Source organism: Sarcophilus harrisii, chromosome 3 (assembly GCF_902635505.1).
Source record: "Sarcophilus harrisii chromosome 3, mSarHar1.11, whole genome shotgun sequence".
Taxonomy (NCBI): domain Eukaryota; kingdom Metazoa; phylum Chordata; class Mammalia; order Dasyuromorphia; family Dasyuridae; genus Sarcophilus; species Sarcophilus harrisii.
The window spans coordinates 518,805,574-518,829,192 of record NC_045428.1 but is presented as its reverse complement, the minus strand read 5'-3'; the positions used below and the strand labels follow the sequence as shown (position 1 = coordinate 518,829,192).

Genomic DNA, 23,619 nt, shown 5'->3' with positions numbered 1-23,619 from the left:
CTTCTAGCCAGTGGCAGCAAACAGTGAGGTAGCTTCCAATGTGCAATGGCTTTCTGGTTGAAGGCCTAATGCCTCTCAGGGCTAAAGCTTATACAGAATTTTAGACAAAAAGCCAACTGGCACAAGTAGGGAACTACCCTGACATCCATAGGGAAAGATAGTAATATAATCAGGATCCATGAAATGAAGATATATTCTAAATTGCCTAATAATGGATGAGGAATATGGGTTAGAGACATAAGGAACTTAACTCCAAATGGACCAGTCCAGCAAGAGACTGGGGATGGACGGTAATGCCTTGTCTCACAGTTTATTAGCCTTGGCTTATTAACTATGAGCTTGCTGGGGCCACACCAAAAAAGCCAGTTTTCACAGGCTCATGTGATAGAAAATAATCAAGCTTCTAGAATAATGGTCTTTGGGGTTTTTTTCACAATAGAAAATAAAATTGAATATGCATCCCTAAAACAAATATAATTACTTATTTACAAATTATATACATCTATCACTCTAATAACAATGTTTAGCAATGGTTTCATGTTGGAGTTACTTGACTCACAGGGAAGCTAAATATTCCTCTTGGATGGCTCCCATCTTAAAGGATATGAAGACACTCTTCCAGTTTCTCTCTTCAGGGGCCCATGTTTATGGATCCTTTCCTTTATTCAATATTTTCACTCCACCCCTAAAGAAACAAATGGGACCCATTGAATCTAGAGAAGAAATATGAAAGATATTTTCCTGAAACCACCAAGGTAACTCTGAAGAAAGTGGCTTTAGCGCTCATCTTATCAGACTTCTATCCCTGTAACACTACTGTTTAGCATATTCTTTGCTCCAGAGAAACCAAGATGGTCTGGATTTATATTGTTTATTCTCTTCCTTCTCTAATAAAATGAACTGCTTCTGGGCCCAGAGGACTAGACACTATGTTCTCTTCTTTTTCACTAAGAGAACCCTTTCATTTTTGGACCCACTTCTAGACTGGGTTAAGTCCTGGAGAGCTTGGATTCTAATGATATAGATTATGACCCTTTTGTGATACTGTGACTCCATAATCCCTACTCTTAAAACTTGGATTTATGTTCATTTCTATGCTCCCCATAAAGAGGACAACAGAATGATACTCACTGTTAAATTATATGATATATAATTCATCATAATGTAATAAATAAGATAAGGAATAGGTATCCTATTTCCTACAAACAAGAGAAGTCCTAAGCATAAAACATTTACAGAAAGACTTAAAATGATTCTGTAAGATAACTAAAAACTATTTTTATATTCTCCTTGGAGACTGAAACTGAAGCATCATCAGACTATAAAGCAGTTTTAGAGATTGATGAAAAGACATTGCTACATTTCACCTCGGCTCAGCACTGTCCTCTCTAAGTCCATATGTACTGAACCGCCACTAGGTCTTGGGTTCCTGCTCTTGTAGATGAATGTCTCCTCTAGTACAAAGATTCCCCTTGCTTCCAGGAAAATCTAAGACCTTCAGACCTCTTGAACATACAAGCCTGAGCATATCCATTTTGAGATAGATTTTCTGTCACTAGCTAGGATAAAAAAAAAGAAAGAAAGAAAGAAAGAAACACAAAGCAGAAGAGGTAGCCAAAGGTCCAAGCTCCAACTCATCTATCTAAACCCCAGCTGTAACTGCTACATAGAAATAGTCAACTCGCTGCCAGGGTGGAAAAGAGTCAACCCTACCCAACCATTCATAGTGTGGTAGGAGCAATATTTCTTAGGACACTAAGCTAATCCCGCCCCCGCCCAAAATCTTTTTTTTTATGAAGACTAGACTAGTTATGTTGCATTGTGTTTTGTTTTTTATTTCTCTTTAAGAGGAAACTATTAAAACTTTCCTAAAGCTTAATTATTAGGAGGAACAGCTCAGTTTGTTGATGTACTTTCCTAATCTCCTAGGTACAAATATTCACCGAGAACTCTGGATCTTAGTCTCTCTGTTTCTGTCTCTCTGTTTCTCTGGCTCTCTGTGTGTCTCTCTCTGTCTCTATCTTTCTGTCTCTCTGTCTCTGTCTCTCTGTTTCTCTCCTCTCTGTGTGTCTCTCTCTGTCTCTATCTCTCTGTCTCTCTGTCTCTGTCTCTCTGTTTCTCTCCTCTCTGTGTGTCTCTTTCTCTCTGTGTCTCTTTCTCTCTGTGTCTCTTTCTCTCTGTGTCTCTTTCTCTGTCTTTGTCTCTCTCTCTCTCTCTCTCTCTCTCTCTCTCTCTCTCTCTCTCTCTCTCTCTCTCTCTTTCTCTCTGTTTTTTTGTTTTCAACTTCAGAAAACTGTCCTCAGCTAACAGCATGGAGTTGTTGAATGACCTTCCCTTGCTATGGTTGAGAAGACTTCTCCCTGTTCCCTGTTAACTGTTGAATGAACCACAAATGTTTCATTTCATTCCAGTACGAGACCTAAACTAACGAGATTAGTCTACAGGAGATCCAGTCATAACACATGGGAGTCCAAGTCACACTATACTACCTGGAGCGTCAAAGAGAAAGGGGGGTGCGGGGGAAGGAGGGAAGGAGGCAGGAAAAGAGTTGTTCTCTTCTTAAAGACCCATTGACTCAGTGCTCTTCCTGCTCAGTGGCCAAAATGGATATTGCTCTGCTATTTCCAAAAATGTCCAAATCTTAGCTGATACATGAGTTCTGTAGAACAAAGAAAGAAAAGGTATACATATCTTCTGTGCAGTCTCTAGTTACATCTGCTTTTGTAGGATCCTAATACTATTATTTATCAGTAAAAAAAACTCTGATTAATTTTGAATCCCTAAAGGAAGAAATCCCCCAGAATTAAAAAAAAAAAAGATTTCCTTCTTTCCATGTAGCCAACTATAACTTCCCTCACAGCTCTCTCTGAGCAAATGAAATACATACAGATCAGTCATGCATTGAGCTAACCACAGTATTATCTTGATATGTGATTGTTGAGAGTAAGTAAATAGTAACGTAAAATATGAGTTTTAAAGAAACAGAGATAAGCTTTGGAACAGATACTCTCTCAAAGGAAGATAGGGAAGCTAAAAAAATGACTCCATTACATGGAGTTGATGCATAATTCAGCTACCCCACAAAAATATGCAATAGAGTTCTCTAAATCACACTGCAAAGGAACTCTATCCTCTCCTAACCATACTGCTCACTTCTTGCTTCTTGTAAGAAATTTTGACTCCCTCTTTCTTCTAGGATGATTAAAAGGAAGGAGTTTCTATCTTTTCCGGTACCAATACACTCTCATTGCTCCCAACAGTTCATTGAGGTAGGCATCCAGGAGTTTTCATCTACCTACTTACATCTCTAATGTCCAACTATATTACGAAAATAGAAATAGAAATGTAAAAGGATAAAATAGTAATGAAGTAGTATTTGATCCTAGAGTGAATAAGAATTTATATGAGTAAGGGGGTGATGTTAAAAAGACATTCATTTTAGGGAAATCTCTTTTGCAGCTTTGTGGAGAATAGAGCAAAGAGAGATTTGAGTCAGGAAGACCAATTAGAAATGGTTCCTGGCAAAAGATGAGAGTTTGGCTCTACAGAGAAGAGACGGGTGTGAGAATTGAAAAGGTAGAAATGCTAAGATATAGCAAATGATTGAATAAAAGGGGTAAGGAAGAGCAAGTAATTGAAGATGATACCAAAGGGAATTAGAAGGATACCCATGCCCCTCAATAGTAATAGTGAAGTCATGAAGAGTGTGAGTGGGAGGGGAAATTCATATAATGAGATATGTGTGATTTGTCATATCCCATCCAAACCCACCTATCTTGTCCCACAGGCCCACCAACTGAGTAGTACTTACCAAAGCCATGAAGTAATAATTGGATGTGGGGAAATGATGAGGGAGAGTTTGTGGAAGAAAGGGATGGGGAATAGAAGCTTCCCAATGCAGATACTCTTATGAATGACAAGTAACAGGGCATTATGACCCTGACTACTTGGCACTTAGCTAAATAGAGGGAAGATTAGAAGTTAGCACAAGTGGGAATAAGGGAGTGTTGGAAAATAAGAGTGGGATTGAATATATTAAAAGCAAATCCCCAAACTAGTAACTCATTCTTTTTTTTTAGGGGAAATATTATTTTTTTTCAGAGTCATTCTTTTAGAACAATATTGTTATCACTTAGTATACAGTGTTCTCTTGGTTCTGCTCATTTAGCCTTTCATTTTTTGTGCAAGTTTACTCACAGTTTTCTATTATTGAGATCATCATTTCTTATAGCACAGTAGAATTTGATCTCTATTATATAACACAACTTATTTAGTTATTCCCCAATTGACAGACATCCACATAATTTCCACTTCTTTGCCATCATAGAAAAAAAGTTGCTTTAAATATTTTAAAGCATATAGGGTTTTTTCTTCTTTCTCATTATCTTTGGACATTGGCCCAGTAGCAGTATTGTTGGGTCAAAGGATTTAGGCAGTTTAATAACTCTTTGGGCATAATTTCAGATTGCTCTCTAGAATGGTAATTCACAATTCCACCAAGAGTGAATTAGTGCCCCAATTGTTCCACATCCCCTTCAAATGGTATACACTTCTTCAAGGAGTCATGATTCTGATTCTGTGGGAGCTACTGTTCCCTATTTCACCTTTCTAAGCTCATTTCAATCTGGTTGAAACATCATCTGATGAGTAGATTGTATGACAGAATCATAGATACACAGCTAGAAAGGACTTCCAATATCACCTAATCCAATCCCCTCACTTAACTTATAAGACAACAGAACCAGGTGACACAGACCCAGTATGCAGGGCACTAAATCTGGAATCAGAAATTTGACTGTTCAAATTCAGCTTCAGATGCTTTGCATGACCCTGAGTCATTTAACCACTGTTTGCCTCAGTTTTCTCATCTCTAAAATGGAGATGATAATAGCAATTACTTTTCAGGATTGTTATGAGGAGCAAATGAGATAGTAATTGTAAAGTGCTTAACACAGTGCCTGGCTCATAATAATTATAACATAAATGCAAGCTATTTAGTGTTGGAGTTGTTTTTTTTTAATAATAATGTTTTGGGCAAAAACTTAAAATCATCACAATTGGGTTTCTCTTGTATAAGCTCATACTATACTTTAGTCATTCCATATAGCCAAAATATACATTTTCATTGCTAGCAGGAAGCTTTGGAGCAGCTAGTTTTTCAATCTCAGGATTCTCTCAGCATCTTTCTTCTTTCCAGGTGTGATGGAATTCACTGGCAATAAAGTCTGATCTGTAAAGCAATAGATAGGAGTTCTGGATTCTGCTTCCAGTTCTGCTTCTCATTCAATCTGATTTTTCAGGAGAGTATCCATTTCCTTGTCTATAAAATTGAAATGTGTTTTAAAAAAGACTTCTTTCTCTAGAAATCAAGATATAAAAGGGTTTCTTTTCTTAGACAAAATAGGCACTTTCTCAGAAAAATGCTATACCATTTTCACTAATGATCAGGAGACCATTTTGTTAATTCTCTTTCCAGATAGTGTAGATCTCTGTGGGAGAAATACTAGCTGAATTTGATAGAAATAAATTCTTCACTACAAATGGAAATAAAACTAATCATTTAGCTGGATTATATAGCTATTTGGTTATTCTGAGCTAATTTAGTTATTTTATATAAGGTTATCATAAAAGATGAAGTCTTTCGATTTATGTAGTTTTCTGAATACAAGTTATTTCCTTAGCTTTATTTGCCTTTTCCCTTCAGTCTTCACCCTGCAAAATATAGTGGTGCATACTTGCAGGGCAGAGAATCTTTACAAATAGCAATCTTTAGTGTTTATCTTTAAAAAAAAACTGGCACTCCAAAAATAACATGTAGTAAAAAAAAAAAAAAAAAAACACTTCTATTTGGTCTGTCCTCCTTTTCTGTTGCTACCTTGCAGTTTGTGACATCTAAATAGTGGGAGGTCTGATGAACTGAACTAGACAGGCTGCAAGGAATTCCATTCCTGTTGAAATCCGCGATCCCTTGGTGGAGACAGCTCCTTTCACTTGGTGTGATTTCTTCTGTGTGACTTTGCAAGGGGCTCTGGTATTACTGCTAAATGTATGGCTCAAAGAGGGAACAGCACAAGGCAAAAGGAAGCAAGCTAACTGGCTCACAGACGGGAAAGAGAGAGGAGCCCACAGCACAGCAACTGGCTTCCCTCTAACATGCAATTTTGAAGTCAGCAAAATTGAAATCAAATTACCATCATATTGTGTGGGTGAAGGATTAAAAAGAGGAGACTACCGACTGGCTTAACGAGGATGAAGGATCCAGTAAGTCAAAGAACAACCAAGTACATCTAATGTCTGGACTCTGAAGCCTCATGTAAGTTTTCATTATGCTCTGTATTGCTGAAAACTATTTTTAGTGCTATGTTATTTGCCTTCCAGTGTGAAGCTGTGCTTGGCTAAAAGGCAGTCATTACAATTAGTATTTCTAGTGTGGCCAATTGCCTGGTAATCGGTACCGGAGACTTTCTTTTTTGTTTTCTTTTGTATATGGAAAGGCATAGTTCATGCTGAAATTGCCAATAGAAGTCTGTAACAATCCAAGTTTAATATGGCATGAGAGCTATAATCAAAAACATATCCAATTACAATGAGAGTAACACTGGATGTATTTTTCATTAATAGGTTTAAGGTAGAAAATACAGAGACTTGTTCTGGGGGACTGCAAGCTATGTTAATAAAACTGTGTTTAATATAGTGCACTCAACAGTATCAACAGAATAAGATGTAGCTAATGAGGGAGCCTGGGTAGTTACAAAACTTTTTTGCTCAAAGCATATTTTTCTGCCTGAATTCTCACTTTCCGTTTTACAAACTCATTCTGCTTTGTAACCTTGTTGAAAGAGAACACACACACACACACACACACACACACACAACCAAAATAGATCTGTTAGTGGATTTGATTTGGGATTGTAGAGGAAAAAATCACAACCACATACTTCTGTCATTCCAATCAGTTCTTTAAATATTTCTTTAATGATGAAGGGGCGGGGGGGGGGGGGGGGGGGGGGCAAATCAACCCACTGCCAAAGCCCATTACTTTAGATTTACATGGTGTGGAGATAAAAAAAAGATGGATGAATGGTGACCAGAGGTTATAACTTGCTAATTTGTTTTTTCACATTTCCTCTTTGCAAAGTTCAGGCTGAGAAATGGATATTCTTGTGGAAGAGGATAGTTCTGTGACCCCAACTACAAACTCCTTAATACAATTAAACCCTGATAGGAGACTCTACAAATCTGATTTCCTCTCTGGGGAGAATAGCACTTCTGATGCACTTAACTGGACTGTGGACGCTGAAAATGGCACAAACTTCTCCTGTGAAGGTGGCCTTGCACCCCCGTGTTACTCCTTACTTCATTTCCCAGAGAAAAACTGGCCCGCATTGCTGACAGCTATAGTGATTGTTCTCACCATTGCCGGAAACATACTTGTCATCATGGCAGTCACACTGGAGAAGAAGCTGCAGAATGCCACCAATTACTTTCTGATGTCACTTGCCATTGCTGATATGTTGCTGGGCTTCCTGGTGATGCCAGTGTCAACATTAACCATCTTGTATGGTGAGTGTCACTTGTGTTCCCTGATGCACACTCACTCACAAGCTGGTCATGAAGGATGTGTGTATATGTGGGATCCAATGTGAACCAGAGAAAAATAGAGAAATAATAGCCATGTTTAAGAACCATCTTTCTCATGATCTGGTAGTTCAGGAAACATTAATTAATATGGATGTTAGGTCATATGGGAAGGGGAAGCCAGTTACCATGGAAAAAGTCAGAGTATCAATGTTTAGGGATAAGTATATATAATTTCTTCCTAACTCGTCTAAGTTTTAATGCTTCTAAACCAATATTTGTTTCGTATTGGTCCCAAAGCTATCATATCATCCCAAAGCAACAACTTATGGTTTACTTCTCATTAGGAATCTGTTTGATTTCTGGTCTTTCGGATGCTTCCCCAGAAAATATTCCAGCCTTCCTGATAGAAGAGCTTTATCTTTGTCACCCAGTTTTCTGCGCTTCTAATGTAGCAAAGCTTTCCAATTACTCTGGAACATTTGCAGAGCAAACGTTAATGGTGCAGTGAGCTCTGCGTTAAAATATGCAAATATCTATTAGAATAAAATTAATTACTCCCGTTTTTAATCATTTTTTCCCTGGAAGTTTTTTGACTGTGCACTTTTCAATGACATCATCAGCCATTCAAATATGTGTGCACATATTAAAACGCAAAATATGCAGTGGTTAATGGTAATGAAGGTAGATAAGGATTCACAGCATTTGAAACAACAGTCAAATAAACCTATTTGTGAAGTCTGCAAACATTGGGACTACTTCTGCTGGGAGAGTGTATGGTACCCTATCCGGAAGATGAGTAATACAACTGGGTTTAAATAAATAAAAATATTTCAGGCAGCTCACACACAGAAACTGACAGCCAAATAAAGGTTAAAGAAAGAAGTTGCGAAGGAGTTTCCAATTAGAGGCGTTTTCTGGACAATTTTTAGGACACAACTGGGATAAAAAAAATCAGTGTGAGAAAGGGGGCCGAGGAAATGAAGGGGCCAGCCTGCACACGAAGGGGGAAGGCTCTCTCCCTAAAAGTCTTAAAGTTCACTTTGCGGCCGGGCGGTCACCCCCAGACCAGCCAGAAATGAACGTTGTCTTTCCACCGCGCCCCACTCCAAGGTGAACACAGCCTGGAGGTTATTCTAGCAAGTACAGAGGGAGAGAAGGAGAAAAGGAGAGAAGGAGAAAAGGAGAGAAGGAGAAAAGGAGAGAAGGGACCGGTCCTGGATGAGGGAAGAGCAGGCGCTGGGGGGAGGAGTGGGGAGAGCAGGGACGCGCCCCGAGAAATGAGCGTGATTTGTAAGAATAAGTAGCTGGCTACACTTTCTAAGTAAATGAGTGGAGAGCCGGGAACAGGTCGTCACTTGAGAGAACAGCAGCACCCCCTGGTGGCCTTATGCTGGCAATCCTTTCCCTCTGCTCCCTTTCCACCACTTGATGCTGTGGTGAATACCGGGCTGGATACTTTTCACCCAGTTATGTTCCTCCTTCTTTGGGGGTGTCACTTAGCGGACTGAAAGACCCTTTTTAAAGTTCCAATCTCCACTGCAAAGGTTCCTAAGCCCCTGCTGCTTAGGAACCTGCCAAGGCAAATCAATCGGCTTAATGTGGCTTCCTTAACAGAGACCAACATCCCTCCTGTCTAGATTTGGGCTGTTTGCCCAAAAAACCTCAGCAGAAGTCCAGCAGTGAGGCTGGCGTCCCACACACAGCCCCTACGTTTCCGAGCATTCGCGCAGGCACTTTCACGAGAGTATTTTTACACTGGGGAGAGTTTCTGAATATATTTCTGGTCTATCATGAGGTATGTAATCTCATGATAGGTTATAAAAGCAGTCATTGCAACTTGGCACCTCACACAGAAAGCTGACGCCTTTCCCAAGCCTCAACAAGACTTCGGGAATTGTTAATATGAATGAAACCATTAATAATTGGGTAAGATCACCTGATAAAAGTGATTTAAGCAATTTAGCTTTTAAAAAAATCTCATACTCCTATACACTTTGAATAAAACAGAGAAGGCAAGTTTTAAAGTGTACAAGCACCTAGTAAATATATAAATGTTGCGGATTGCAGAAAGCTGTTGCCGCATTCATGCTGACCCTTTTTTTGTTATTGTAGGATACAAATGGCCCTTGCCCACGAAACTCTGTGCAGTCTGGATTTATTTGGATGTGCTTTTCTCCACTGCCTCCATCATGCATCTCTGTGCAATCTCCTTGGACCGCTATATTGCTATTCGGAACCCCATTCATCACAGTCGCTTTAACTCAAGAGCTAAGGCATTTTTGAAAATAATTGCTGTTTGGACCATATCAGTAGGTAAGTGAGAATATTTTGCATCTGTGTCCAAGCTGCAGTTCTCTGCTTTGCCAGAACATTTGATACACTGGATGCCCTTTTTAAAAATGACATTCAAAAATGTATAGTTTGGTTTGCTATGTAATGTAATAATCTCATGACTTCCAAAATGTTGGGAATATATAGCAGGACAGACAGCACAATTCAATTCTTCAGGCATTTATTAAGTGCTTTTATATTCCAGGGAGTACTGTGCTAGACACAGGGATTGCAAACAATAAAACAATACTTGGCCTCAAGAAGATTAAATTCTACCAGTAGACTTAAATATACTTACATAAGGAAGAATATCTTAATGAGAACCAGCATGGAATGGTAAATTCCTGAAAGGCAGGAAGCCCTGATTTCAAGTCTTGCCTCAAAATACTTTGACTGTGTGATCCTGGATAGTTATTTAATCTCTTAATGGCCCTGAGCAAAATTTCAGAACAATTGCTGTTTTATACTGAAAGAAAGAATTTCTTCATAGGAATTGCTGCCTAGACTGAAGAAATCATTATTAGGTCTGGAGATCAAACAGATGGATGGACAGAGAGAACTAAATTTATATTCTATATGTCAGCATATGTACATAGATATAATTGTACATATTATATATATATATATATATATACATATATATTCAAACATACATACATATGCCATAAATTCTTCATCACATTCCTCCAATTTACAACTCCAAACTCTAAGTACTCACAAGAACCAAATCAAAAAGATACTCAACATCTGCTAAACATCCATGATGTTCAAAGTGTTGTTAATAATAGTTCTAGCCTAAGAATAGGCTCTGACAATGGCTAGAAGGGGTGGGATTGGAGTGAGGTGTTGGGGCTGAGTCAAACATCCCCTCCAGCCACATACTCCATGCATCTGAGTGTTTCTGTTTACCTTCTGATTACACACTACGCATCAGAGGTTTTTAAGAGCAACACATTTGCCAGGATGATCTCATATATTTACAATAGACTAGCCTTGATCATTCATCATAACTGGATGTCCAGAAAAGGAAAAGCTCATGGTTATCAGTCATTTGTTGCTGACAGATACCTTCTCAGCATGTTTAGCTTTTAGATAAGGATTCCTTGAGATTAATTTGTTTTAGAACATCAAAATGTGTCAGTGGGTGATGTTGCATCTTTCCTGGAGTGACTGTGTGTATGGACTAAGGAAATAGGCAATTTTAGTCTAAGAAGAGAAATAAGTTCTAGTTTACATGGCTGTAATCTAAAATAAATTAAACCAAGGATCTAATGAAAATCAAGCAATGAGTTAAAATAAATTGAATGCAATCAAACTTTTTTCTTCTTCCTCTTTTGTTTGGTTTTCATGGGTATAAATAAAACTTACATTCCCTATAGCACATTTTAACTTTTGCAAAGCTTTTTCTCTTTTTATATACACTTTGAGAATTAGACTTATTACGTATGTTCATCATTGGACAGGATTGAAAAGTGAAGCATGGGGAAAAGCAATATGATGTAGTGGGATAAACTGGGAATTTGTTGGCTAAGATCCTACATTCAAATCTTGACTCTGGCACTTACTATGTACATATTCTTGGGCTCTGATTGGAGTCTTGATCTTGGGCCTAACATCATTTAAGTTCCATATTTCATTTTGCTCATCAGAAGGGGACTGAATTTGTTGACCTGTAAAAACCCTTCTATCCCCAATTTATAATCCTATGAGATTAAGGGATTTGCCTTAAGTCTAGCAATTAACTAAACGTAGATCTAGTTCTAGAATCCACTTTTCCTCATTCAGAGTCACAGGCCTACTCTCCCTCCCCACTCCATTTACCAACAAGTCTACTATAGATGAAATATCCCAGTTATTTATATTTAGTCTCATACAACATGTCATTTTTAGCCTCTTCACTGTACCAATCATAATAGCCTGGACATCTGTCACTATTTCTTCTAAAATGTGGCACTCAGAACTGAACACAATTTTTAACACAGTTACTCAATTGGGTTCTGATCAAAATATAGTGAGATGGCTTAGTCATTCAGTAGACTATGTTTTTTATCAAAGATTTGTAGAAAATTAGCTTTGAAACAGATTCTACAGGTCCTGCATTTAAACCCATACTGATCAGGAATCCCCCTTCAAATTATCAGTCATCCTCAACTTCACTGTACTACCTAGCTAGTTGAATTTTTGGTAGGCTCCTTACTCTATTTTGCCTCAGATGCTTACTAGAGTTAACAACATGGTGGTGAGTTTAGCCAAGATGAGTTTATCCTGGGAGGGGCATCTTGATCACTTTTCATTTATTGAGGGTGGAGAAACTTGACTCAGAGAGAGACCAATTAGGAAGCTACTGCAATAATCCAAATAAGAGGTAATGAGGACCCAAGCTAAGGTATTAGCTATGGGAGAAAAAAGAAGAGGATGAAAGTGAGATATTGTGAAAGTAAAAAAGAAGGTAGAAAATGTTCGGAAGCTGATTGGATAGGTAAGGGAGCAAAAACTGAGGAGTTGAGAATGACACTACAGTTGTGAAGTTGTATGGCTAGAAAGATGGAAGTGTCCTCTACAGAAATACAGAAATTTGGAAAAGTGGATCTGGAGGCAAAAATGATCTAATGAAATCTGTGAGCCAGATTTGGAATCCATCCATGTCAGTTCATCTTGCACAATTCACATATCCACTGAAAATGAAGAGAGGAAGGTTCCTATTCACAGTTCACTGGCCCAAGATTTAAAGTTTGCTCTCCCCTCAAAGCACTTGCCAGAGTCATGAAATGATCTTAGGGCAGAGATCTGGAGGATTTTTACTTGGGCAGCTGTTAGTGTGAGCATCTGGGAAGGGTCCACACCCAGTAGGAAAGGGTAAAGGTTGGGATTTAGTCACAAGAGGCCTTTGCCAAGGTATAAAAGCGATCAGATAGAGTGGGGAGTGTTAGTGATCATGAGTAAAAGGGTGGTCTTGTTGGAGACAAGCACAGGGTTTGGCTATCAGGTAGGAGAGTCAGGTGTGACCCATGTAGCCACACTTTTCCTCCATGAATAACTACCCCACTGCCCCATTGCCATAATCTAGGAGCCCTGTCAAAAAAAACTGGTATGAGAATTATAGTACATAACATGAATGACCCTATACTGGCTTTAAGCTATTCATCAGTTCCCCTTTTAAATGTTCACAAAACATCTCATTAATAATACAATAAATTTCAAAATCTTGCAAAGAATCAAAGCCAAACACAGTAACCTATAGTTTTAGAAAATCAGTCTATTTCCTCTTTATTAAATAAGAATGATGTTGACTCTAACTCTGTGACACTTTTCTCTCAATGATTTTTCAAAGATAGTAGACAAGGAAGCATTTATTAAGTACCTACTACATGCCAGTCACTGTGCTAAGTGCTGGAAATACAAAAAAAAAGAGACAAAAGACAGTATCTTCTCTCAAGGAGCTCACAATCTTATTAAACAAAGAAATATGTGCAAACAAGCCACATGCAGAATAAATAGGAAATGATTAACAGAGGGAAGGCTCTAGAATTAAGAGAGATTGAAAAAGACTTGCTGTAGAAGATGGGATTTTGATTGAGAATTAAAGGAGGCCAAAAGATAGAGATGAGGAGGAAAAGGGGTTACAATCATATGTTGTTGGGTTGTTTTTTAAATTCATGTGTTCTTCATAGCCACGATAACAATACTCATTAAAAACTGATGGGGGAGCTCTATCTTCAAGAAAAATTAGTCCAACCTGTGGCCATCACCCAATTGGTGAAGATAATTAAGGGTGATTAGTACAAAAAATTAATTTTGGATAAACATAAACACATTTTAGGAACAACAAGAAGGTCAATTTAGATTTACCAAAAAGTGCATGAAAAAAGTGATGTATAAAAAGGCAGGAAATGTAAAAGGGTTAAATTGTGAAGAATTTATATGCCAGAGGACAATATGTTTGATCTTAGAAGTAATTGACAGTCATTAGAGCTTATTGATTATGGAGGCTGATATGCTGAGACTTAGATTTTTAAAAATTCACCTTGGCAGCTGTATTGTTGATAGATTGTAGAAGGAAGAGATGAATTAGGGAGGTCGATTAATAGGTAATTACAATAATCCAAGTGAGGGGTGATGAGGGTCTCAACTGGAATGGTGAATGTAGTAGTAGAGGGAAAAAAAGATGAGAAAATTATTGCAAAGAAAGAAATGATAAAAATTGGAAATTGGATATGTGGGATAAATGAGAGTGAAAAATCAAAAATCAAAATCAAGGTTGCAAACCAAGTAGCTAAGGTATGGTAGTATCCTTGACAAAAATAGAGAAGTTTGGTAAAATAGTGGGTTTGAGAGGGAAGATAATGAGTTTTGGTTTGGATATGTTGAATTTGAGGTGCTTCTGTAACATCAAGTTTGAAATGACCAAGAAAATGCCAGTAATATGAGATTGGAGCTTTTAAAAGATATTAGAGCTGGATATATAGATCTGGGAGTCATCTGTATAGAGATGATCACTGAACCATAATGAGATAACTAAATGCTAGAGTGGAAAGAAAGAAGAAAAGGACAAAGCCTTATAGGATAACCACAGTTAGGGAGATGATGTTTTGCCTTGATTTATGTATGTCTTCCCCCATTAGATTTCAAAATCCTTAATTTTGAGGGAAATAGAAATATGAGGAATTGTATAATGATAATGGATCATCTGATGGAAAAGATGGGAGGTGATGTGTCTATTCTTTCAACTGATCTTTATCTGGTCACTGGACCCAGATGGCTCTGGAGGGAAAAGTGAGGCAAGTGACTCTGCAAAGTTCTATCTCACTTTAATCTAATTTACTTGATGTCATGATCCTCTTTGAGAACAAAGGACAAACAACAACCTTCATCTCTTAATCAGAGACTAGAGGAGAGAATAAAGGACATAAAGAAAGGAGGGGTAAGTATGTAGCAAATGCCTTTTATTTTCTCATTAAATATGAAGCAAGTAAAATCTAAACCCAAAGATCAAGAGATTATCCAAATATATTTGTTGCTTTCTTCTCCCATTTAAATAATGGTTCATCGTTTATTAAAAATCAACAGGAACCTTAGATATCATCTACTCCAACACTTTCACTCTGCTAAAGAGAAACCACCAAGGTACAACCTAGTCAAATGACTTCCATGGTCTACTTATTTGCAATGTTGAGAATCTAATCCAGTTCCTCTGACTCTTACCTTAATGTTCTTTTCACTACTTGCTATTTCATCATTTCACTGCTCCACTCTAACAGGATCAATGTTTATCAGTCAGACTATTTCTTAGTTTCTAAGATCTGTTGAGGGAAAATACTGAAACCATTAAATTTAGTGAGATTAGTTGATTTTCTATGGCTTTCATTTTTCCCTGTTAAATCTGACCTTATTAACCATGGGCAATCAAGCATTTACTATCTTAAACAGTAATTCTTTCTCCCTTCAAAATTAACAGTGGCTTAAATTAAATCTATAACAATAAATATCTAAGAAGGAAAGAGAAATCATTTTAATACAAAGGGAAAGAAATGGAATTTCAGTTAGCAGAGACTTATTAACTAGTAAGAATTTATTAACAATGTTAAATAAAATGTTTCATCAACTTAGCATAAATATGTAAAAAAATACCTAAAAATAGATATATATGGATGTTTTCTCACCTGCACAACAAAGAAGATGAAATAGATGGTCTCTAAATTCTCTTCTATCTCTAAATCATATGACCTTAAGATCTATATTCATTTATGCATACACTAACATATTTGTACATACACAATCTATAGCTACAAACAATGAGCTAGAAGGGTGGGGAAAGAGGGAATATAGGCCTTGGTGAAATCACTAAGAAGCAAAAAGTATAATAAATTTATTATTATAAATAATAATTTTATAAATAAATTTATGGAAAGCTTATCAAATCATTCAGAAGAGTCTATGTATTTGTATAATGGAATCTGACAACTCATTCTTCCCCAACCAAAGAATCCCCATTGCACCAGATTATTTTATGCAAAAAATACCCAGTAGTTATTTCTTAAATCTCTTTGTGTTTTTCTTGTGTTTGCATTGCATTAAACCCAGTGAAATGAACACTACCATCTCTTGTTTGAATTTCCATCTCTCCCTGGAGTGTTTGAAAATGTATTGGCCTAGATGAGGATTTCAAACTAAATCTCCCACTGAGATACATTGTTAGATAGCCTAATTCATTTTCAAGTTCCTGATCTTGTGTAGAAATAATCTTCAGCCCTTTATCTCCTGGTAATTCTATAACTAGGTAAAAGGTGGTATTCATCAGCAAATTTTATAAAAATTGACATTTTCATACAGTTCTTAAAGTAGAAATAATTTGCTTCTTGTGGTTACATTTCATTCATCCAATCAGTCTACCAATACATGTCCAGACACCAGACTTAATACTCGGAATACAAAGACAGGTAAAAAGACAGTACCCATGAAGTTCAAAATCAAATAGGAGACACAATATGCAAATAAATATGTACAAACGAACTATGTACAGGATAAAAAGAAAATAATTAACAGAGAGAAGACACTAGAATTAAGAATTGGGAAAAGGGAAGCAAGGAAGCAGAGTTAAGAAAGGAAAGAATTCCAAGCATGAGAAACGGAAAGAAAATGCCACAGAGCAGAGTATCTTGTTCCTATAAGAACAAGGATGTTAATTTAATGGTATCAAAGAGAATTGTGGGAGGGGATATAAGATGTAAAAATAATGTAAGGGAGTAAGTTATAAAAGGCTTGGATGCCAAACAGGATTTTATAAAGACACATATGCACATATATTGAAATTGAGTTGTTCATTAGTATAATAAGCTTTACTACATAGTTAAGTAAAATGGTCATATATTGATTCAATAATGATACTAGCTGGGTGACCTAAAGAAATAGTATTTTCAGTCATTTTATTAATGATTTGTCTAGGACCTCATATTGACAGCACAAACAGCTAAATTTGTTTTAGATTTGGTCTAAAAATTGCTATTCTTAGCACCCTTAGCACCCTCTGTTCCCTTATATTTAGAAGGACAGGATAGTTAATTTTAAAAAATGGATATGGAAGGCTTGGATTCAATTCCTATTTCAGATATTTGTTAACTGCATGAACCTGAGAAAGTCATTTAATTTTCTAAGTGCCTATTTCCTTATCTTTAAAAATGATACTATAATAATGGCACTTACTTCATCAACTTCTTGTAAGGATTAAAAGAGAAAGCATGTAAAATACTTTGCAAAGTTTTAAAAGCTGTGTAAATATAAGCTATGATTGTATTATTGTCATCATCTCATTCTCATCTTCTTCAAAAGAGTTCAAGTATAAATAGTATTGGGATAAATTGCTAGTCTTTGATCACTTTTTGTATTTATATTTAATGTTCAATGGATTATTGTAAAAGTCAACAAGATACTTTTTTCTATTGAATAGCAGTAGTTGGAATGTTATTGTTATTATTCTGATAATGCTGAGGAGGAGGAGGAGGAGGAAAAGGAGGAAGAAAGAGGAGGAGGAGGAGGAGAAGGAGCAGCAGCAGCATAAGTTTAATGGATGATCATGATTAAAAATTCTTCACCAAAGTATAAGATGCCTAGTAAAGTATAAAGGTGAAATGTTACGAAGAACTTTAAAAGTCAAACTGAAAATTTTGTGTTAGATCATAGAGGTTGTGTGGAGTTACTAGAATTTATTGAATAGTGAAATAATATCATAAGAACCATATTTAAGGAAGATCATTTTGACAGCTGAGTGAAGAATGGATTAGACAATGACAAGAATCTTGAGGGAGACTAACCAGCAAGTTATTGTACTAGTCCAGGTATGAGGTGATAAAAACATGAACCAGAAGGGCTGCAATTTCAGAGGAGAAAAGAGGGCATATAAGAAACATGTTACAAAGGTAAAAATGGTAGTATGACTACTGATTGAATAAGTAGGATGAGAATGAGAATTTCAAACCTGAGTAAATGGGAGGATAGTAGTACCCTAAAAATTAATGGAAATGCAAGTCTGAGTGACTGGGAGGATAATAATACCCTCATAAATAATCAAAACTAGGAAAAGAGACAGTTTTGAGGGAAAGATAATGACTTCAGTTTTAGACAGGAGTTTAAGGTGTCTATGGAAGATCCGGTTCAAGATTTCTAAACAATAATTGGAAATACAACTCTGGGGTTTATGAAAGACATTAGAGATTGACAAATAGATCCAAGAGTCATCTGCATAGAAAGGGTCGTTGAAAGCATGGGAGCTCGAGACCATGAAGTGAAATAGTATAAAGGGGGAAAATAAGATAGTCCAGTACAGAGCAATGGGGGTCCCCCATAGTTAGTGGATCTGATGTGGATGAAGGTCCAGTAAAGAAAGCAAAAAAGGAGCATTCAGACAGAAGAGAATCAGGATTAAAGCACTGTCACAAAAACCTAGAGGGAAGAGAATATCAAGAAGAATGACTAACATTGTCAAAGCTTGAAAAGAAATCAAGAAGAGTAAGAATTAAGAAAAGATCATGAGAGCTGACAATTAAGCAATCATTGATTACTTTGGAGAGAACAGTTTCAATAGAATGATGAGGTTAGAAACCACTGCAAAGAATTAAGAAGAAAGTAGGCATTTGTAGATAGTCTTTTCAATAAGGTTAACCACAAAAGAGGAGATATAAAGATATCAATCCTCTGACAGCTTGATTCTTAGGATATTAATAAAATATATTTAGGTAGTATTATCATTGTATTATATTGTTTAACTTTCTCATGCGCAATTAATATGTGTCCTGTTTTTAAGTCTAATTATTTCTTTAAAAGGTATTTTATCAATGTATTCATAAAGTTGCTATTGGTAAATTGGCAAGAAGACCTCAATCTATTTTACATATTCCTTATTTATTTTATTTTTCCCCTGAAGCAATTGAGGTTACATGACTTGCCCAGGGTCACACAGCTAGGAAGTATTAAGGAGACTAGATTTGAACTCAGGTCCTCCTAACTTCAGGGCTGGTGCTCTATTTACTGCGCCACCTGGCTGCCCCTCCTTATTTATTTTAAATGGGATTTCTTTTTCTCTTTTCAATTCTTGCTATATTTTTATTGCTAATATATAGAAATGTTGATGATTTTGGTAGAACTATTTTATGTCCTAAAACTTTGCTAAATTTATTTTAATTAACTTAATAATTTTCTTAGTAAGCCATCATATCATCTGTAAAAAGCAATAATTATGTTTTCTCTTTACCTATACTTATTCCTTCTATTTGTCTTGACTTTTTGCTATGGCCAGCACTTCTAGCACTGTATTAAAATGGAGTGGTGATAATGATATCCTTGTCTTTCCCCTGATTTTACTGGAAAACTTTTAAATTTACTCTTTTATATATGTTTGTCCTTGGTTTTAGGCAGATATTATTTACCTTATTAATGAAAGAGCCAGTTATTAATATGGGTATTTAATATAAACATGTCTGAGATTTTGTCAACAGTATATTTAACATCTATTGATGTAATCATATAGCTTTTATTACTATTAATATTATCATGATTTTTTAGTATTTATAATATTCAATATATTGAATTAATCCCAAATTCTTTATATAAATGCACATTGGTCATAGTGTATAATCTAATGTTATTTTAGGCTTTTGATAATAGATTATTTAAAATTTATCAATTTCATTTGTCAATATTATTTTGAGATATTAGTTTATGTTTTTCTCCTTTTTTTGTTGTTGTTTTTTTTGTTTGTTTTGGCTGAGGCAATTGGGGTTAAGTGACTTGCCAGAGTTACACAGCTAGGAAGTGTTCAGTGTCTGAAGAGCATTTGAACTCAGGTTCTCTTGACTTCAGGGCTGCTGCTCTATCCACTGCAGCACCTAACTGCCCCCTAGTCTACATTTTTCTTTCTCTGATTTGTCCCTTCCTGTTTTGGGTATCAAGATAATATTTGTAACATAGAAGGAAATTGAATAGAAAGGTAGGTACCTTCTCATTATTCTATTATTGCAATCAATTTATGTAATATTAGAATTTACTATTCTTGGAATTTTTGATAAAATTCATCTGTAAATCCATCTGATCCTGGAAGTTTGGGAAAGGAAGTCCATTTATGGTTTATTCAATTTCTTTTTTTTTCTGATATTAGGTTATTTAATTTCCTTTGTTCTTTTCTTTCCTCTTTAATAGTGAGTTTTTCATTTTTCATTTTTTCTCTTTTTATAAATCAGCTGTTTTTATCTACTCTATTAGTTTTTCCAAAAAAATCAGCTTTGATTATTAATTCAATATTTTTCTTTCAATTTTACTCATCTCTTTATTTTTCAGAATTTCTCCTTTGTTGCTTAGCTGGGGGTAAGGAAGCACTCAGATTGGTTAATTATCCAAGAATAAACAGGTTATAAGAATAGAACATATTATTATGACAGATTAGTGACACTGACAGTAATCCCTGGCAAAATTCTAAATCAGGTGGCTAGATACCTTTATTAGGAACCATCATGGGTTCACTAAAAACAAGTCAAATCAGAACAATCTCATTTCTTCACCAAATATGTACTATCTCTTGAATTCAGAATAAACAAATTATTTCATTTTATCTCTATGTTCAGGTGAGGAAATATAGGTTGAATTAAAAACAAAGCTATAGGGAATTGAAAAATATATTCAAAAATTTTATTTAATGATCTGAAATATTGGTCCTGTTGTGTTTGGCATTTGTATCATTGGCTTTGGAAAAAAAAAAAAAAAAACAAAGAAAAAATTCCATTCAATTTTTTAGATGGTCAAAGGTAAGAACAATATCTCAAGTGTTTGGATGACAGAATCAAAATTGAGGAAAATCCATAGATTGAAATATGGGATTTTAGCTAACAAAATGATATTTTAAGAAGGATAAATATAAAGTCCTGTACTTTGGTTTAAAATTTCAACAAGATAAAGAATACCTGGCTTAATACCTTTTCATATGAAACAATCCCAAACATTTGGTTCAACTACAACATCAATGTGAGCCAAAAGTTTGATGGAGCTGCCAAAAAAAGATAATTTGCTATTATGCTACATTAATATTAGCACATTAATACTACTAGTGTTAAGGACAAGGAAAGCAATTTTCACATCGACCAATCAAAATTGTACATTATATTTTTGTCCTATTATTTTTAATCATAAATTCTTTCCATATCCATAAATCTAAAAGATTATTCTTAGCTCCTCTAATTTGTTTATGATGTCACCCTTTTTATCTATTTATCTATTTATCTTGATAAATAAGGTTATAGGTTGATCCATTCCTAGCTCCAGTCAAACTGATTTCTAGTTTTCTAGCAATTTTTGTTTACTAATGAGTGAAATTAGGGGTTTCTTTATTTCTTAAGCAGTTTTTACTATTATTTCTGTGTAGTATACCTTGGAGCCCCTTTCTTTCCACTTTTTCATCATTACCCTTAAGATACTTTTTGTTCCTCCAGATCACTTTATTATTTTTAATTAGTTTTTATAATCTTTTGGTAATGACCACTGAATGAGTAAATTAATTTGAGTAATATTTTCATTTTTGTTATATTTACTCAAATCTACCCACAAGCAATTAATAATCTTTCTATTATTGTCTGTCTTCATTTCTGTAAAGAATATTTTTAGTTATATGTGTAGTATGGATATATTTCCTGTGTGTGTCTTTATTGGTAGATTTCCACATGTTTCATATTCTTTATTTTCCATGAAATTTCCCTCTTTTCTTCTTGCTGTATTTTGTTGCCAATGTGTAGAAATGTTGAAGATTTGTATGGATTTATTTTGTATCCGACCACTTTGTTCTTATTTCAATTAATTTTAGTTGAATTTCTGGGGTTCTCTCAGTAAACCATTCATATCATCTGCGAAAAGTGATCATTTTATTTCTTATTTTTCCTAGGTCTAATTCCTTTATTTCTTTTTCTTGTCTTATTGCTTGAGCTACTATTTATAGTATTATATCCAATAGTAATGATGATCATGAACAGCCTTGCTTTATAATGTTTGAGAAAAGACCAGATTATCATCTCTCAGGGACATTATAAAGGGATTGTTACATTAGTTGGGAAGTTCTACTAGACTAAAGATTCTTTACCTTTTGTGTTGTGTGGACACTATTTATCATTTGGTGAATTCTATAGACAATGAATAATTAATAATTTTTAATAATAATTTTAATGTGTAGAATACATGGCATAGGATTGCAAAGAAAATCAACTGTATTGAAATAAAATAATATATGTGTGTATATATACATATAATGTGTGTATATGTATATGTATACTTATATATAAGTATATGTGCATATTAAGTAAATTCACAAACTCAAGGTTAAGAATCTCATATACTAGGTGATCTCTAAAGTTCCTTCAAAATCTATGAAGACTGGGTGGTTGACAAAATAAGTTTGCTTCTATGTTTTGTTATATACCTTCCTCTTAACAATGATTAGCAGAAAGAAAAATTGACCTAAACCATAGAACAGACTCTGCATAAAATCAAATTATGTCCTTGCCCTGATGTATTTAGTGTGTCAAAACTTTGTCCCTTAAAGGGATAAGAGAATGAGGAGTTTGTATATTTGCTGGTGTTTAAGTATAAATAAGTCAACTGAGAGAGGAAAAAGTGTGGTTCAAGCTGTGAATAAAGAGAATACCCTACTGAAATCAAAATTCAAAGAACCAATTGAGAGAAATGGACATCCAGGTATGGAATAATACCAGAAATACCAAACCTAGGAGGAAGGTCAATGGAATTAGTGCTGGGAAGCATCACACTGTCAATGAATGGCAGTTTGACTCATCCAAAAATAATGTGCTTTTATAGTGCCGTGCCAGCCTCTCCCTCCCCACTTACCTGCCCATCCTGCTGCAGACTCAGATATCACACAATGAAGATTCATATCAAGATCCAGGATGAGGATTTAGGCATCTTAGACATAATCTCACACACATGCCAAACAAATTACCTCCCAAACCACTGCACTTTATTGCTATCTATTGAAGGATTTGAACCTTCATTGTAATATATGTGATTTAGTGACAATTAAATAAAGTATTCATTTATTAAGCATCTATTAGGCACAAGGCATTGTGCTAATAAGTTTGAAAAGACAAAATAAAAACTGCTCCCTTCCCTCCAGAAACTTACATTCTAGTAGGGGGAAAGGGTGGGGTGGAAAATCAACATTTACACAGAGGTATTTAGATGGCACAATGAATAGACTTGGAAGCAAGAAGACCTAAGTTCAAATTCAACTTCAAACATTTACTAGCTGTGTGAGCAGGGGCAGATTACTTAACTTTTCTCCCTCAATTCAAAAATACAGAAAATAATAGCACCTACCTGATAAGGTTATCATGAGGATAAAATGAGATAATGTTTGTAAAGCACTTTGTAAACTTTAAAGCACATTATAAATTGTAGCTATCATTAGATAAATGTATAACTTAAGAAGAAAATACTAAGAGGGGCAGCTAGGTGGAAGGGGCAGCTAGACGCCTCAGTGGATAAAGCACCAGCCCTGAAGTCAGGAGGTCTTGAGTGCAAATCTGATGACCCTGGACAAGTCACTTAACCCCAATTGCTTCAGCAAAGAAAAAAAGAAGAGAATACTAAGAACTAAGAGAATCTTAGGGAGTAGTGACTGAGTCTGCCCTTGAAAGAAGCTAAGGATTCTGGGGAAATAGG

At 35.6% G+C, this 23,619-nt stretch overlaps 1 protein-coding gene across 2 annotated transcripts in view; it reads left to right on the top strand.

Moving 5' to 3' along the window:
• Nucleotides 1-5,873: 5,873 nt before the first annotated feature.
• HTR2A (5-hydroxytryptamine receptor 2A) overlaps nucleotides 5,874-23,619 on the top strand; it is a 51,361-nt gene continuing 33,615 nt past the window's right edge. The window contains exons 1-3 of one of the 2 annotated variants that reach the window (XM_031961921.1): nucleotides 5,874-6,313; nucleotides 7,139-7,563; nucleotides 9,694-9,894. In XM_031961921.1, coding sequence (XP_031817781.1) covers nucleotides 7,152-7,563; nucleotides 9,694-9,894 — 613 coding nt within the window. In that variant the 5' untranslated portion in view covers nucleotides 5,874-6,313; nucleotides 7,139-7,151. The remainder of the gene's footprint in view (nucleotides 6,314-7,138; nucleotides 7,564-9,693; nucleotides 9,895-23,619) is intronic. The other variant, XM_012545294.2, reaches the window with a different exon arrangement.